We start from the raw sequence: 18,884 nt of genomic DNA, 5'->3' as shown, positions 1-18,884 counted from the left end.
ATGATTTGATATTGAGATAAAAACGCAATATATATACAATTTTAAGGGTGCCATTCATTTTGACACATATCTTTGAGAATTGTTTTTATTATTTGTTAAACAAAATCTATTTCTGAGCAATTGTACAAGTATAAAATAATATATTTTCTTAACAATTATCGCTCAGTATTTGTATTATTTATTTTATATCGTTTTTTTGCTAATCTTTATCAACGGTGCCAAGGACTGTACAAGGAATGGTCACATCAAACAAGGTCAGTTTTCAACACTTTATTTTAAATATTGCACCACAGATAATAAAAAATAAAAAAGATGGTTCTAATGAGCACCAGGCACAATGAAGAGGACAACACAACAAATTGTTAATTTATACAAAAAAAAAGAACAGTTAAATAAACAGAATCACTGAATGTTTGTACAAAGGCAAAGTAAAAGAGGCTGACAATATTTTTGGAGTTATTTCCAGTTGTGTGTGTGTGTGTGTGTGTGTGTGTGTGTGTGGAGAGCGAGAGCGAGCGCGAGCGCGCGCGCGAGAGAGAGAGAATAAATGCAACGGCAAAGCCAGAAAAGATAGAGAACATGTCAGTCTCATGAATGAGGTCACCTATAAAAAGGACTGTTACAGCATCCAGCTACTGGACTATTAGAATAAGACTAACACTCTGCAATACCAACCAACCACCTCTCCTTCTAAAATGTCATGCGTGGAAAACATCCTATGGAAACAAAGCAGCATTCATCCTGTATAAGTTAAGACTAAAGTTAATTCATCTAAGTATGTGTTATTGTATTATGGTACATACCTATAGTGAACACATTGATATATATATATATACAAATATATTTCAATAAAAGCTCAAAACAAATTGGCATTTTTTATGACATTAAAGACTGCCCTCAACTAGGAAAATATTGTTTTCCAGAAAAGCACTTGGATAGCTTAAGATGTAATGTTAGCATTCAATAAAACAGCAACAGCATCCCTGCTAGAGGTTGGACTAGAGCACTTGAAGCGACTAGCTGTTAAACATACAGTAGTAGCGTTGATACCCCCTCACCACCATACAGCTTAGCTTTGCGAGCTACGTGGGAGATAGCTGTAGTCAGTCTGTGCGGTGCAGTGAGCCTAATTTGACCTGGTTATCTGGAGGCCGCACCAACGTAGCTGCAGAAGAACTGCTCGTCTGGCCGGAAGCCGTACGCCGTGGCGGGGCGCTGTCCAGGGGTCACCGTCGACTGTCCAAACGTATCGATATTCATACTGTAGGGATAAACACACACAGCCATGTCAGCCCCACAGGAGTCGACATCATGTGAGATGGTTCTAATTACCACCACTAGGTGGCATTCTGAGACAGCGAAACATACATGGACACAAACAAAACATGGTAAAAGGCGTCGTAGTATAATAGAACGTTAAGTAAAAGCTCATTAAAAACGTAATGCAATATTGATCTGCCCTAATACAGGGTTCTGACAAAACAATGAAGCTCTGTGACAGGGCACCTGTAGCTGCAGGGGTAAACAGTGGAGGCAGCCAGTGAGCCAACGACATAAAACAGCTAAATGTCAAAACACAGCTCCGTTAGAGACCAACAGCCAGACCTGTCTAACCTGCATGCCCCCCCTCCACCCCTCCACCCGCCCAGCAACCCCGGCCGGGGGATGATAAAGGGGCTGTAGCTACAACCATACAAATCATTTACCATGGGGATGTGGGTACAGAGGAAGAAAGGCTGGACGATTTCACGGTCGGTCGTCTCTCTGCTGTGACCAGCTGGTCTGACCGTTCAGCTGTGCAGTCGGGTCAACAGTGAGTGAGTTAACCATACAGAGTGATGGATAAACTGCCCCTCGACAAACGACAGCATGTCCCCTTCTCTTGCCCGCCACCCTACATCCTTTACTCTCTTGGTCTATACACAGTCAGTTGCTGGCTGGCCGGGCCGACATCCTCTGGCTCATTAAAATGCGAGCTGTTTGCTTTGCCCCTGCGAGCGCCTATAATGATGTGTTGTTTTTAGCCCAAATCACTTCCAGCGATCAGTTACGCACTCTGTACCCCCTCTTCCCCGTGCCCCCTCCCAACCCCTACCTCAGAAATATGTATTTTTCATCTCCGTTCGTCTGTCAGGGGGGATTTGAGAGGCAGGCTAAAGGAGGCTAAGAGAAACACTGGAGAAACACCAGAGCTCTGAGTCACACAGCCTGCCTTGATAGCTTGCCTGCCTCACAGCCTGCCTTGATAGCACTGTCTGACTGCCTGCCTCACAGCCTGCCTGGAGGGCCTGCCTGGATCAGCCTGTCTGCCTCACTGTCTGACTGCCTGCCTCACAACCTGCCTGGATAGCCTGCCTGGATCAGCCTGTCTGCCTCACTGTCTGACTGCCTGCCTTACAGCCTGCCTGGAAAGCCTGCCTGCCTCACTGACCATCTGTCTGACTACACCCTGGGCCTAGGAGAAAGAGAGACAGAGACACAGCTGGACCTCAGGTCAGGGCCTGGAGCCTGGTTCTGGTGGTGGGGTTGATGAGGAAAGGATTAAAACAGTGGTATTCAAAGTCGGGGTCGCAACCCCTAGTGGGCCATGGGGGAAATGCAGCCGGGTTGCCCCCCAAAAAGTACAGATTATTGTATGGCATCAATACACAAATGTTTTTGTGAAAGATAATTAGAAAAATACAATTTTATTGAGTAAATGTATTTATTAGTTTCTTTTCATTTTTATGAGATGAAACCTTCAATTCATTGCATTTATCTGTTGATGTAAAGATGGGAATTTACAGATTTAAAGGTTGTGACATTAGATTTGGGGTGTAGTGGTGTTTTTCTTTGGGGGAAAAAATGGGTTCCCCAGAAATTCTGCTGGAAAGAATTGGGTCCCCGCTGAAAAAGTTTGAATACCACTGGGTTAAAATGACCACATTACGATAAAGAGGGTCAGTTGATCAACAACTCACTCACACACTTCCTCATACAGTAATATGTGACATGTAAACCAACTCGTCTCTCACCTCATTCCAGGCACGCGTGTGTGTTGTGACATTTTAAGAGAGGGAGGGTTTTGTTAGCAGACAAAGGGCCCTCGTGTTTCCAGCCTGGTCCTGCAGGCCCCAGTGAACCCGGGGTGAGGTATGGGGACACATTCTACAGAGAGCGTAATCGTAGTGCACAGGAAGAGAAGCAGGCCTTTTTCCTTTTTTTTGCTCCCCTGACCCTCTGCTCCCTCATACGTCTGTCTCCTCCCGCCTCGCCCCGGCCCTCTCACCCGGGAGGCTTTGATCTCTCCCCTGGCTGTCACTCCTCAGGTTACAGCTACCCACTACACAAGTGCTAAATAACCAGCTCCCCCCTTCCTCCCTCTTTTTCCATCTCACCTGATTGCACCGCCGTTCTGTTTTGCTTTATTTTTACGTTCCTTAACACTCTTGGCTGTCAATCACTGACAATTCTTTCAAAGCGCTCATTGATTCGCCCGTCTGCGTGTTGAGGGGGTCAGAAACCCTCCAATCTCACGCTGTCGTGCACCTCTAGTGAAACCCAGACACTTCTCTTTCCACACGGTGACACGAACGGCGCCCTCGCTCAGCCTCTGTCGCCTGGCCCACTGAGGCTGCTGGGACTTATTTTAACGTTCTTTAAAATAAAGGAGCCGCTCCTTCCCAATGACCCCGGACTAGAGACATTTTATATAGTTCATATAAAATAGCTTGTTATGATATTTATTCAAATAACAGTGATTGTATTAAACCCATTTAAAAGATCCCATTCACACCATGTTTCACACATAGTTTTAAATAAGCGCTGGAGCTGGCTTTGATTATTGTGTTAACCTGGACCACTCCAGAGTACACTGGCCAAATTAAAACACTCTTACAGATGCCAATTCCCCCAGCTTGCTCAGTATATTTAAAAGGTATCAGTTACAAAGACATTTGGAAAAAAAGCCTCCTACTCGCTTGCTCTCTCTCCGTTCCCTTCCCTCGCTCTCTCTTTGTGATCTGTTTCTCCTCCCCCCCCCCCCCCCTCCCTTCTCTCTCCTTCCCTCCCTCCATCCATCTGAAAGCTGAAATAACTGTGGCATGGATTCAGCGCATAGTCCTGCTCTACACAGCAAGCCTCTCAACAGCAGTCAACACAAACATACTCAGACAGGAAAAAACCTTCCAACACAAGCGCTCTCACATGCAAGATGTTTGATAATAAATAAGACAAATTACTTTAAATAAACTCCACATTTCCTTGCCTATTCATCATTTTAACAGCATATCAAATTACTTCAACTTTACATATTAGGCCTGTTTAAGACAGCAAAAATCAAAGGATAGTATTTGTTTTATGATAAATATAAATCATTATTTCATCGCAGGCTGTATTCTGAGCCTCAACGGAGTAGAGCAGAGAGTGTGTTTGTTCTCAAAGCTCCAGTATTGCTGTTGATGGCCTTCTGGGATATTGGAGGACTGTTGACATATCCCCTGCCCCTGGTTCAATAACAAAGATCAGCGAATACTGGAGGAGAATAACACTGTTCACTGAGCAGCAGAGACAGGCTGAGACTGGGATGGTTTGCTACGGGGTCATTGTCCTGCTTCAGGACAGCCTGTCAGTCCCGTGTGGCTCAGTTGGTAGAGCATGGGTTGTGGGTTCGATTCCCAACGGGGGACCAGTACGAAAAAGTATGAAAATGTACGCACTCACTACTGTAAGTTTCTCTGGATAAGAGTGTCTGCTAAATGACTAAAATGTTAATGCAGGAGAAAGATAACCAGCCCAGCCCTGCTGTGGTTCTCCAGGGGATGGTGGGGTGGAGGGGGCAGAGGTGCAGCCCACCCCGGAGAGGAGCCTCTAGGGGATGGAGATAGAGGTGCAGCCCACCCCCTGCCCTACTCTGAGCTCACCTGCCTGGGAAGCCTCCAGCCTGGCCCATGTCTCCATTCTGGTAGTCTATGAAGAACTCTGGGCTGATGGTACCGTCTGCTGGGATGATCCCATCTGGGGAGAGAGACATACAACTCTAAGTTAGAGACAAGTTTACTGTTGAATGGCTCTACACCTCATCTCACTTCATCCATGCTCTCCGTACCTGCGCTGTCGAAGAGGTTGAGTCTCTACAGTAGCACTCTCACTCTGTACCCCTCTCCCTCCCTCCCTCCTCCTCTTTCTCTCTGTACCTGCGCTGTAGAAGAGGTCAGCTCTCCGCCTCCCTTCCTCCATCTCTACCTCCCTCCCTCTGTAGGGGAGAGTGGGGTAAGTTGAGCCACCCTTGTTTCCAGGAAACCATACAGAAAATTAATAATTTGACCAAATATTTAGGAAGAGGTCATCATTTCATGGAGTCTGTGAAGGAAGTAACCACATGGAAAAAGTGGTAAGCAAGTTAGGTCCAAAAAACGTATTTTCACCAAGCCAAATTAATTTATTGTGTTAGAGGTGTCATGATGCTTGTATCTAAACCCAAGTTGATCATTTGCATTTTTTCTATACAACAGTTGGGGTCTCTATAAGCTTCAATATGAGGTCCTAAACCTGTGTGGGTTAATATATTCAAAATGTTTGCCTTTCGTAAGTTGATCCAATGGTTGAGCCAATGGCAAGTTGAGCAAATTGAAGTGTTTCCTTCCCAGGCATAATGCAAGGCATTATCACTGGGAAATGAGGTAACAACAGGACCTGGCCAATGTATGTTAAGTGTTTAAAAAAGTACAAAGTGTTTGTTAGGTGTTAAGCCTATGTTAAAAGATGCTTAAAATGATTAAAAGACAAAAAGTGATTGTGAATGTGTTGAATTTTGTTTGGGAAATAAAGTACAGAAATGTGTAGGCGGCTTAACTTTCCCTTTTAAATTGTGCCAAGAGACCACAAGCTATGTTTTCAAAACTGTAATGTTTACATGACTTCTGATTATTTCCAGGGACACACAACATCCTGAAATATATGTAGATATCTTTGTTAGAAAGAAGACTATATTTCCCTTGACGGAGTTATGCTGAATGTAAAACATGGCTCAACCCCACTCTCCCCTCCCTCCCTCCCTCCCTCCCTCCCTCCCTCCCTCCCTCCCTCCCTCCCTCCCTCCCTCCACTATAGAAGAGGTTGGGTCTCTGCAGAATGTCTCTGCCTCCCTCCCTCCCTCCCTCCCTCCTTCTCTACCTCCCTCCCTACGTCACTCCGTACCTGCACTGTAGAAGAGGTCGGGTCTCTCCAGAATGTCTCCGTTGTGCATGAAAGGTTCCCCGTCATCTCCGTACATGAATGGTTCTCCATCGTCTCCCATGGCTCTGTTCTCCACCATCTCTAACCACTGGGAGTTGTGCCAGCGGAACCTCTCACTCTGGATCTTCCTCCCCCACTCTTCATCATACTCCTACAGCAGGAAGAGAGAGAGAGAGAGCAAGAGAGATAGCAAGAGAGAGAGAGAGAGAGAGAGCAAGAGAGAGAGAGAGCAAGAGAGAGAGCAAGAGAGAGAGAGCAAGAGAGAGCAAGAGAGAGAGAGCAAGAGAGAGAGCAAGAGAGAGAGCAAGAGAGAGAGAGCAAGAGAGAGAGAGCAAGAGAGAGAGCGCAAGAGAGAGGAGTAAGGGTTACTGGAGGTTCACACACACAGATAAACAAACAGACTGAGTCATACACATGCATATAAGCACACAGGCAGGCACGCACACACGCTGAAAGCGCTATATGGAAATCCACCATCTTCAATTGATTGAATCCCAGCCTTAGTAGCAAACAGATACACTCTGTGTAAACGGTGAGAGAGGCCACCAAACTGAACTAAACGTGTAATTTGCTGTAGAAGAGTGGCTGGCAGGGAGTCAGGTAGGGCTGGGGGACCAGCCGGACCCCTGACCGCCATATTGGTCCATCCCAGCAGGGAGGGCCAGATCCTCCACAGACTACTAGAGCATCTCACAATACACTGCTCTGTGAGCCTGCACCCTACTGATGCGGTTACTAATAAAAACCTGGCGTGGTGAGAAGGATGGGACTGCGATGGGGCTGTGTGTGTGTGTTTGTGTGTGGAGCTTGGCCGAGGAAGGCTGAGGAGGAACACAGATTCTGTTTTCCTTTCTCTGCGTGGGCCATTTGGGAGAAAGGCTCTCTTTGAGCCGCTGTGCTCCACGCGGCCAGGCCCAGCAAATTAATCATCCAGACGCAAAGCAGAGCCCCCTGGGCACTGACAGCCACCCAAGGCCCAGGCCTCAAACGGGCCCATTGTCGCATCTCAGGGCCGCTCTCCGTCCCCAAAGTGGCAGTGAAACTTTTTGTCAAGCTGCAGATTTATCACATGGCTAAAGTGGTTTAATGACTACACAGCTGACTTCCCCTGGACCATTAGTCTGTAGTAAGGGTTTGATATTAAGCTTAATCCATCATAACGAGAGAGCTGAGCTAATGACGTCTCAGAGGGAAGGAGCCAGCCGATATTAAACAGTACTCATGGCATTTCCAATGTTCCTCCTCAGAGAAAACCTGAATCTAAGAATTATTCTCATGAATTACCCTTCTGTCTGACCTAGAAGAACCATCTATACGTAGGTTTCTCTCTCTCTGTGGGGTGTGTGTGTGTGGACACATTGATCAAATAGGAAACATTCAAGAACGGACAATCATGGCATGTGCTTCTAAGGTAGCCTGCAGCTCTGAAGACTAATGATTGTTTGTGTGTGTGTGTGTGTGTGTGTGTGTGTGTGTGTGTGTAGGGTCTGCTTTCTCTCTCACCTACTGCATCCTGCCAAGACACTCTCCAGAGCCTGTCCTGGTCTTTCATGTGGTTCACATCTTAATAGTTCTCACTGATAATTTCAATGAAACACTTCCTCTCCCCCACTACCCGCTCCACAGCCCGGCTGTAATCTATAGCTAATTACACTGATCTCAGGCCTGTGACAGATCACACCATGACTGGGACTTAACCACACAGGAATTTGATTTACCAGACCCAGTCAACCTAAATTTTACCATTAGAGACATACAGTTGAAGTCGGAAGTTTACATACACCTTAACCAAATACATTTAAACTCAGTTTTTCACAATTCCTGACATTTAATCATAGTAAAAATTCCCTATTTTAGGTCAGTTAGGATCACCACTTTATTTTAAGAATGTGAAATGTCAGAATAATAGTAGAGAGAATGATTTATTTCAGCTTTTTTTTTCTTTCATCACATTCCCAGTGGGTCAGAAGTTTACATACACTCAATTAGTATTTGGTAGCATTGCCTTTAAATTGTTTAACTTGGGTCAAACGTTTCGGGTAGCCTTCCACAAGCTTCCCACAATAAGTTGGGTGAATTTTGGCCCATTCCTCCTAACAGAGCCGGTGTAACTGAGTCAGGTTTGTAGGCCTCCTTGCTCGCAAACGCTTTTTCAGTTCTGCCCACACATTTTCTATAGGATTGAGGTCAGGGCTTTGTGATGGCCACTCCAATACCTTGACTTTGTTGTCCTTAAGCCATTTTGCCACAACTTTGGAAGTATGCTTGGGGTCATTGTCCATTTGGAAGACCCATTTGTGACCAAGCGTTAACTTCCTGACTGATGTCTAGAGATGTTGCTTCAATATATCCACATAATTTTCCTTCCTCATGATGCCATCTATTTTGTGAAGTGCACCAGTCCCTCCTGCAGCAAAGCACCCCCACAGCATGATGCTGCCACCCCCGTGCTTCACGGTTGGGATGGTGTTCTTCGGTATGAAAGCTACCCCCTTATTCCTCCAAACATAACGATGGTCATTATGGCCAAAAAGTTATATATTTTTTTCATCAGACCAGAGGACATTTCTCCAAAAAGTACGATCTTTGTCCCCATGTGCAGTTGCAAACCGTAGTCTGGCTTTTTTATGATGGTTTTGGACCAGTGGCTTCTTCCTTGCTGAGCGGCCTTTCAGGTTATGTCGATATAGGACATACTCGTTTTACTGTGGATATAGATACTTTTGTACCTGTTTCCTCCAGCATCTTCACAAGGTCTTTTGCTGTTGTTCTGGGATGATTTCCACTTTTCGCACCAAAGTACGTTCATCTCTAGGAGACAGAACGCGTCTCCTTCCTGAGCGGTATATATATTTTTTATTTTTTATTTTTTTGACAGCATGGTGTTTATACTTGCATACTATTGTTTGTACAGATGAACGTGGTACCTTCAGGCGTTTGGAAATTGCTCCCAAGGATTAACCAGACTTGTGGAGGTCTACAATATTTTTGGCTGATTTCTTTTGATTTTTCCATGATGTTAAGCAAAGAATTTGAAGGTAGGCCTTGAAATACATCCACAGGTACACATCCAATTGACTCAAATGATGTCAATTAGCCTATCAGAAGCTTCTAAAGCCATGACATCATTTTCTGGAATTTTCCAAGCTGTTTAAAGGCACAGTCAACTTAGTGTATGTAAACTTCTGACCCACTGGAATTGTGATACAGTGAATTATAAGTGAAATAATCTGTCTGTAAACAATTGTTGGAAAAATTACTTGTGTCATGCACAAAGTAGATGTCCTAACCGACTTGCCAAAACTATAGTTTGTTAACAAGAAATTTGTGGAGTGGTTGAAAAACGAGTTTTAATTACTTTTGTATTGAGTTTTAATGACTGATGGGATCAGGAAAACATAGAAAATCAGGAAAACCAGAATTTTGGCCAGTTTCAGTTAGAAATGAATGGGAAGAAAATGTCAGAATGCCCATACTTACGTTCTAAATAGTAGGCTTTTTGGGTATGCAAAAATAGAACGTTTTATACTATGTGAAATTTAGAAAATTGAGCACGCTTTAAATGTCAGGATGCCATACTCATTTCTAGTAGAATTCGCTGCACACTATTGAGGAAGAGAATTGTCTTTTCAGACGTGTTTGACAACAGCTGATAAATCAGAATAGAGGAAGCGTTCTACAAAAATGAACGAATGGCGGGGATTGCTTACTGCATACGATTTCACTAAACAGATAGATAGATAGATAGATAGATAGATAGATAGATAGATAGATAGATAGATAGATAGATAGATAGATAGATAGATAGATAGATAGATAGATAGATAGATAGATAGATAGATAGATAGATAGATAGATAGATAGATAGATAGATAGATAGATAGATACTTACAGCGATGATGTCCAGTGTGTTGTCACAGACTTTGCGTATCTCGGCGTTCTTGTCATGCATCAGGTCAATGAGGTAGGCGGGAGCCTCTGGAGAGAGGGAGTTAAGGAGAGGACAACAGAGAAAGGGAGGGATGCATTCTACACTTATTTTGGATCATTTTGCTGTTCCTTCTACTCAAACACATCATTCAACAGTATCTCTTTAATCAAGATCACAGTTACGTTATGGTATTGGAGGGAGAAAGTAATGAGAGAAAGACTCTGCTTTTGCTCTTTAATTTATAGAAAGCAGACACGAGACAGTTGCCCCGCGGCCAAACGAACAACTCTTACATTTCCTGTGATGAGAGAGAGATATTGTAAATCAGAATAACTCTCCCAAGGCAGACCATTTGGCAGAGATCCCTCTAATATTCTCCATAGAATGAAAACATCTATCAAATACAGTATTACTGCAAGCTATTTGTAATTGTATGCCTGCCGTCTCAGATCACGACTGTGCAGTGTGGAGCACTGAGGTCATGGACAGGGTAACTGAGGTTGCCGTGGAAACACACATTGAAAGAAGCAGATGGGATATAGGGTGAAACTGTTGGTTACCATGGTAACACGATTTAAAGACAGGGTAAATAAATAAGAACTACATTGAAAGCCATTTAGGAAGATATTTTAGGGTTATTTGGGCTGAGGTCTATATCATGGTTAATGTAGGTATATTGTGGTATATTGAGGTATACCGAGGTATCTTGCAGTAAACTAGGCTATATTGAGGTAAACTGGGATATATTGAAGTAAACTGGGATATATTGAGGTATCCTGAGAAATATTGAGGTTTGTTGTAAGAGGGAGGATACGTGTGTCCTTGATGATGACATCCCTGGTGGCCTGGTGGAACACCATCTGGTAGAACACATAGACAATCTGACACACAAACTCATCGTCCTCCTGTTTGGCTATAGGGAGAGAGAGATGAAACAGATGATCTGACACACAAACTCATTGTCCTCCTGTTGGGCTCACATACACAGAAATACTGTACATACAATCCCTCAACAAGCAAGCTAATACAAGTCGATGTACTGTATATTGTATCATAGATTTCAGATAAGTACTTGTATCATCATTACTCCTCATATTGTAGCTCACATAGCATGTCAGTTTGATCATAACTTGCAGGCATTTTAGTAGGATAACCCTCCCTCCAGCATGTGCAGGCCTGGGCCCTACCTACTACCTACCGTTGAGCAGCTCGATGAGGGCAGGGATGATGCCAGACTTGGCCATCATGGCAGCACAGGAGTCGTCCATGGACACTGTCCCCATCATGATCACCACCTCTAGGATCAGGTCATCCTCTGCCGAGCCTGGTGGGGGCAGAAGTCAGGGGTCACAGAGATCAAAGCTGAGAAGGGAGAAGTCACTGTGTGTGTGTGTGTGATCACTGTACTTGTGTGACTGCTGACATCATTCAATGATGTAGGATCAGTCAGTGACACTGATAGAGTGATGAAGGTTATGGGTTAGAGGTTGGGGTTGGAGAAAGCCATGGGATAGAATTTGTTCAAATTTAAAACTTGTGGTATGGCCGTACAGTATTTGCTTCTCTCAAATACTTCAGGCTGAATGCACCTGTAAGTTGCAACACCAGTCCTCCCTCCCCCCTTTTCTCTCTCTCCCTCCCTCATTACCTGGTTTGAGGCGGTCTTTGAGGCCTATCTGGTTTGAGGCAGTCTTTGAGGCCTACCTGGTTTGAGGAGGTCTTTGAGGCCTACCTGGTTTGAGGAGGTCTTTGAGGTAGGGCACCAGGTTGTACTCCTTCAGCACCAGTTCCCAGTCCAGGTCAGGAATGGTGAGGTTAGCCAGGGTCCCCAGACACTCAATCACATACTCTTCCCTCTCCTCCCCTCCCATCTGAGCAGCCAGGTCACCTACATAGTCCTGAGGGGGGACGAAAGGGAGGTCAGTTACCATAGAAACAGAGGTCAGGGTCCAACACCACAATGTTCTGTTCCAATAGAGCAGGGGCTCCCAAACCTTTTTGGCCCACGACCCCATTTTGATATGAAAATTCTCACGACCCCAACCATGTGAAAAGAAATTAACAGCCAACGTTAACTTCTTTAATTGGGGCTATTGCAGTCAATTGCAAAACATTCTAACAGTATTTCTGATTGTATTCTCAACTCACCATCATATAGTTTTAATGTGGGGCTTTGACAGTTAATTGCAAATTTGTCTGACATAATGTATCTTATCTCACCACCACTAATGAGATGGGTGTGGCTTGATGCATGTCGCGTCAGAGCTTCTCAAAGTCAGGGGACGTGGTCAACAGTGTGCACCTCATCTCTCCGGTCACATTCAAACTGGATCAATATTTATTTTTAATGCAGACGAGAGCACTGAATCAACGTAATATGAGTCTTAATGCTCGGAAGGAGACAGCACCCTATTCCCTTTGAGTTAGGAACCAAAACTCATCCATATTGACCCATGAATGCGTTGTCTGCAGCATTTGGTCACATGACAGCTCGATCAGCTTCCCAAATATGTCTGTTAAATAGGCAAGGAGAAAATGTAAACTATAAAAACAAATAGAGAGAGTCACACTCTATGTATAAACTCCCAGTAATTTATTGGGTAAGAAACCACCAACGTTTCAGCATCACTGTGCCTTCTTCAGGGTAATGTCATGAATGCTTGAACCTGGTTATGTAGACAAACGGTGCAATTAGTGCAACCAATGACAATAGTGAGGGGTGTGTCGTAATTGCTAGGTTAATCAGAATGAATTGAGCGCAACTGTTAAAAGACAACAGCCCACAGCATATTGAATATATTATGCTATTGTTAGCAAATTCATTAGCATAACATTAGCATCAACATACACTACCGTTCAAAAGTTTGGGGTCACTTAGAAATGTCCTTGTTTTTGAAAGAAAAGCAATTTTCTTGTCCAGTAAAATAACATCAAATTGACCAGAAATACAGTGTAGACATTATTAATGTTGTAAATGGCTATTGTAGCTGGAAATGGCTGATTTTTTATGGAATATCTACATAGGCGTACAGAGGCCCATTATCAGCAACCATCAGTCCTGTGTTCTAATGGCACGTTGTGTTTGCTAATCCAAGTTTATCATTTTAAAAGGCTAATTGATCATTAGAAAACCCTTTTGCAATTATGTTAGCACAGCTGAAAACTGTTGTGCTGATTAAAGAAGCAATACAACTGGCCTTCTTGAGACTAGTTGAGTATCTGGAGCATCAGAAATTGTGGGTTCGATTACAGACTCAAATTGGCCAGAAAAAAATAACTTTCTTCTGAAACTCGTCAGTCTATTCTTGTTCTGAAAAATGAAGGCTATTCCATGTGAGAAATTGCAAAACACCAGTCTCAACGTCAACAGTGAAGAGGCGACACCGGGATGATGACCTTCTAGACAGAGTTGCAAAGAAAAAGTCCAATGTCTGTGTTCTTTTGCCCATCTTAATCTTTTCTTTTTATTGGCCAGTCTGAGATATGGCTTTTTCTTTGCAACTCTGCCTAGAAGGTCAGCATCCTGGAGTCGCCTCTTCACTGTTGACATTGAGACTGGTGTTTTGCGGGTACTATTTAATGAAGCTGCCAGTTGAGGACCTGTGAGACGTCTGTTTCTCAAACTAGACACTCATGTATTTGTCCTCTTGCTCAGTTGTGCACCGGAGCCTCCCACTCCTCTTTCTATTCTGGTTAGAGCCAGTTTGCGCTGTTCTGTGAAGGGAGTAGTACACAGCGTTGTACGAGATCTTCAGTTTCTTGGCAATTGCTCAGTGGGTGTATCATACAATGCGTGCATACAGCAAAGGGAGCAGCCTCAGCCGCCAGTGAAACACATTCATAACTAGAGATCAGAGGCCTGCCCGTTGTCCCGTCTGTGCAAAAGCCCACCATTCAATCCCATAGAATCAGTTTTTCATCAATATAGCCACGGAGCAAACTGAACATCCCCTGTGCCGTTTCATGCTCATATAGCATCCCCCGACATGTAGCAAACAAAAGTCAATGCATCTCGGCCCTCACAGCTAACAAGTTTTTGAGTCGTTCAGTCAGTTTCCTCTTGATTGCTAGATATAGCATCAATTCTTAGTTTCACAGTGTTATCTGACAAAGGTATTGATGTGGGTTTCTGTGCCTCTGCCTCCCCGCACATTGTTTTCACCATATCAACTGCGGCCGGTAATATCAAAGTCTCTGCAATAGTGTGTGGTTTCATAGCGTAGCGGGCTTAGCCATTCACCGTGGGAATGATTCAAGTGCAACGGTCAAGTGCGGCCATTTACCACGATCTAAGGGTGCTCTCTGGTTGAAATATAACTTTTAGATTTGTAATTATAGTTTTATTGTTTCCTTTCACAATATAACAACAATGCAATTGAATTACAATTGGCATTAAACAATAATTTGATAGACAATCAGATTCCAAACTCTCCATCATGGCCAAGACCAAAGAGCTCTCCAAGGATGTCAGGGACAAGATTGTAGACCTACACAAGGCTGGAATGGGCTACAAGACCATCACCAAGCAGCTTGGTGAGAAGGTGACAACAGTTGGTGTGATTATTTGCAAATGGAAGAAACACAAAATAACTGTCAATCTCCCTCGGCCTGGGGCTCCATGCAAGATCTCACCTCGTGGAGTTGAAATGATCATGAGAATGGTGAGGAATCAGCCCAGAACTACACGGGAGGATCTTGTCAATGATCTCAAGGCAGCTGGGACCATAGTCACCAAGAAAACAATTGGTAACACACTACGCCGTGAAGGACTGAAATCCTGCAGCGCCCGCAAGGTCCCCCTGCTCAAGAAAGCACATATACATGCCCGTCTGAAGTTTGCCAATGACCATCTGAATGATTCAGAGGAGAACTGGGTGAAAGTGTTGTGGTCAGATGAGACCAAAATGGAGCTCTTTGGCATCAACTCAACTCGCCATGTTTGGAGGAGGAGGAATGCTGCCTATGACCCCAAGAACACCATCCCCACCGTCAAACATGGAGGTGGAAACATTATGCTTTGGGGGTGTTTTTCTGCTAAGGGGACAGGACAACTTCACTGCATCAAAGGGACGATGGACGGGGCCATGTACCGTCAAATCTTGGGTGAGAACCTCCTTCCCTCAGCCAGGGCATTGAAAATGGGTCGTGGATGGGTATTCCAGCATGACAATGACCCAAAACACACGGCCAAGGCAACAAAGGAGTGGTTAAAGAAGAAGCACATTAAGGTCCTGGAGTGGCCTAGCCAGTCTCCAGACCTTAATCCCATAGAAAATCTGTGGAGGGAGCTGAAGGTTCGAGTTGCCAAACGTCAGCCTCGAAACCTTAATGACTTGGAGAAGATCTGCAAAGAGGAGTGGGACAAAATCCCTCCTGAGATGTGTGCAAACCTGGTGGCCAACTACAAGAAACGTCTGACCTCTGTGATTGCCAACAAGGGTTTTGCCACCAAGTACTAAGTAATGTTTTGCAGAGGGGTCAAATACTTATTTCCCTCATTAAAATGCAAATCAATTTATAACATTTTTGACATGCGTTTTTTCTGGATTTTTGTTGTTGTTATTCTGTCTCTCACTGTTCAAATAAACCTACCATTACAATTATAGACTGATCATGTCTTTGTCAGTGGGCAAACGTACAAAATCAGCAAGGGATCAAATACTTTTTTCCCTCACTGTACCATCCCTTATATGAGGGAGGGTCCTTCTCCCTCCAGTGTGTCAATATTACTATTTTGGCTGTGGTTGGAGCAACTTTTAGCCAGTTTAAACATGGGCTTCTCAGTCTATCAATATCCTTAGTGATATTCAGTAATAACAAAGCAGGATTTGCAAGTATTGTTCTTCTGGGTGGACATGGAAGAGGAACTTAATGCCCCATTTGGCGCATCAGATTATTTGAGTCAACAAAAGTTGGGACTGCAGAATCCAGTAATGCCCCATACTAAAAATATATGGAGCCAGATTCATGAGAGAGAGATCTTCACCTTTCTTGACAAGCTCTGCTTCATTATGGAACAACCCTAAATTGAAAATCGGGGGACACATGGTTTTCTGGAAACATTGGTATAGAAAGGGGATAAAGAACATTGGTTGTCTGTATCAAGAAAACACTTTGACCTCTTTTGAAGAACTAACGTCCAAGTATAATTTACAGAAACAAGACTGTTGGAGGTATCTCCAGCTTAGAGGTTGTATGTTTAAGGTAGGACAAAACAACAACAAATTCCCAGTACATTCCGATATAGGTGTTAAGATATAAATCCTATGCAAATTACCACATACCGCAAGTTAATGGAAAAGATTGGGGATATTCTGGGTACCACAATTCTTCAAATATTCCGAATACAGAATATCCCCAATCTTTTCCATTAACTTCTGCCAAAAGGTATGCAAGCTTGGACAGTTACAGAACATATGGATCATGTCACCTGTACTTGACTGACATCTCCAGCATAGGTTGAATTCTATCAAACCTATTATGTTCAGCCTCAGAGGAGTCCAATAAATCCTACTGAACACTTTCAATTGAATCAGCTTGGACCGGGCATCTCTCATAGGGAGGATAATCTGTTGTACTATTATATTCCATTCCTCCTCTCCAAATGTTACCTCCAAGTCTTTTTCCCATAAGGCCTTTAGGCCCTCACAAGTTCCATTAAATGCACCTATAAAAGGTGGCTATATATAAGCCCTGCGGTATGTGGTAATTTGCATAGGATTTCTATCTTAACACCTATTTGGGCAGCCACAAAGGCTTCTTGATATAATTGCATGTTAGGGAGCTTTAATCCTCCCTTCTCAATCTTTGCCTGCAATCTCACTAGTTTCATCCTGGCCCTTTTACCGGCCCAAATAAAATCAGTAATAATTTTGTCTATGGATTTAAAAGTATAGACAGGTATGGATAATGGTAACATGCTGATTACGTAATTCAGTTTAGGAGCTATGACCATCTTTATAACCTGTATCCTACCCCATAGCGAGATTTGTAGCTTATCCCAGCTCTTAAACTGGAGTTGGATTTTGTTCAATAGTGGGTCAAGGTTTTCAGAAATCATGTTCTCTAGACCAGGATTTAAAGCGATCCCCAGGTACCTCAACTTTTTAGGGACCCATTGAAACCTCCAGTTGAGGAAGTCATTTCTCAGACAATGTTTTGATAGGGGCATTACCTCAGATTTGGTCCAGTTTACTTTATAGCCCGATATCTCTGAGAATGCATTTACAAGGTCCAGTAAAAGCAGTGTGGAGAGTTGGGGATCTGACATTAATAGTAATATGTAGTCTGCATAAAGCAGTAGTTTATTCTCCCTACCTGCCATATTAACCACTTTGATTGACTGATGCAGCCTAATGGCATCCGCTAATGGTTCTAACGCTATAATAAATAGGAGGGGCGAGGGACAGTCACCTTGTCTTGTGCCTCGTCCTACTGAAAATGGAGATGATCGTAGTCCGTTAGTGACTACCATGGATTTGGGGTCGTTGTACATAAGTTTAATAATATTCTGACAGCCCTGTCCAAATCCAAATGTATTTATTGTATAATGCAGGTTGTCCCAGCCCACCCTATCAAACACTTTTTCTGCATTTAGGGATAAGGCTGCCACTGAAGTATCCAAATATTTTGCCTTCCAGATGACATGCAATAGGTGTCTAAGATTATCAGATGAAGTTCTGCCTTTAACAAATCCCACCTGGTCTGGATTTATGATTTTCTTAATGATTTGATTTACCCTCATAGCCAGAAGTTTTGTAAACTACTTTCCATCACAATTTATAAAAGAAATTGGACGGTAGCTCCCACACTCATGGGGATCCTTTCCCTTTTTGAGGATTAGGGTGATTACTGCATCACTCATAGAAGGTGGGAGCTCAAGTGTGTCAATCAATGTGTTAAATGTTTAAATATTTCTGGGCTAAGCTGCTCTGCAAACCTTTTATAGAAATCACTGGGTATCCCATCCAACCCTGGAGATTTACCACTGGGTGCTTGTCTTATAGTTTCGGTCAATTCCTCCAAAGTAACAGGGCGGTCGAGCCAATTCATGTCTTCCTCTGTTAGTTTAGGAAGGTTCAAATTCTGAAAGAATGCCTCTGCTTTCTGCATATCTAAAGGACCGTCTGAAGTATAAAGTTCCTGATAGAAGTCTCAAAATATATTGTTTATTCTTTATGATTGGTAATCAGCTTGCCTGTCTTATTTCTGATTCCACATACTTATCGGTTTCTCTAGATTTCAATTGACTGGCTAACAGTTTTCCTGCCTTTTCACCTGATTCGTACCATCTCTGCTTCAGCCTGTACAGTGAATATTCCGCTTTTTTACTGAATAAAGTATTTGGTTTTCGTCAGATTTATCAGAGAAATGTTGATAGGATTGGACCAATATTCCCTCTCCAGCGTTTTGAGCTCTGGTTCAAGTTTCTCAATTTTCTGTTTATCTAGTTTCTTAATTGTAGCTGATCGTTTAATCATTACTCCACGTATGTATGCTTTAAAAGCTTCCCAGACATGTACCCGTTTTGCACTATTGTTGTTTGTTTCAAAGAATATCATAATGTGTGTTTTATGGAATTCACAAAATGCCTTGTCCTGTAAAAGGCTGGTGTTCATTCGCCAAACCTTTTAATTTTCCTCTTTCTTCTCCTATTCCAACAGTCAGATCAATGGGTGCATGATCTGTCATAGCTATCGTGCCCACACTGCAAGCACCAAATTTATCTATGAGAGTG

General features: G+C 43.4%; 1 protein-coding gene across 1 annotated transcript in view; it reads right to left on the bottom strand.

The window, feature by feature from the left end:
* Window positions 1–1,140: 1,140 nt before the first annotated feature.
* Window positions 1,141–18,884, bottom strand: part of LOC311148646 (kinesin-associated protein 3-like) — a gene marked incomplete at its 3' end in the record, with an annotated part of 64,675 nt that continues 46,931 nt past the window's right edge. The window contains exons 14-20 of the mRNA XM_084185632.1: window positions 11,880–12,045; window positions 11,346–11,471; window positions 10,962–11,060; window positions 10,109–10,194; window positions 6,178–6,367; window positions 4,902–4,995; window positions 1,141–1,261 (exon numbers count right to left, since the gene is read on the bottom strand). Coding sequence (XP_084041758.1) covers window positions 1,141–1,261; window positions 4,902–4,995; window positions 6,178–6,367; window positions 10,109–10,194; window positions 10,962–11,060; window positions 11,346–11,471; window positions 11,880–12,045 — 882 coding nt within the window. The remainder of the gene's footprint in view (window positions 1,262–4,901; window positions 4,996–6,177; window positions 6,368–10,108; window positions 10,195–10,961; window positions 11,061–11,345; window positions 11,472–11,879; window positions 12,046–18,884) is intronic.

The sequence above is a fragment of the Coregonus lavaretus genome, assembly GCF_964263955.1.
Source record: "Coregonus lavaretus genome assembly, chromosome: 21".
NCBI lineage: Eukaryota > Metazoa > Chordata > Actinopteri > Salmoniformes > Salmonidae > Coregonus > Coregonus lavaretus.
Note: the sequence above shows the minus strand (reverse complement) of the source record. Positions and strands in the feature narration are given on the sequence as shown.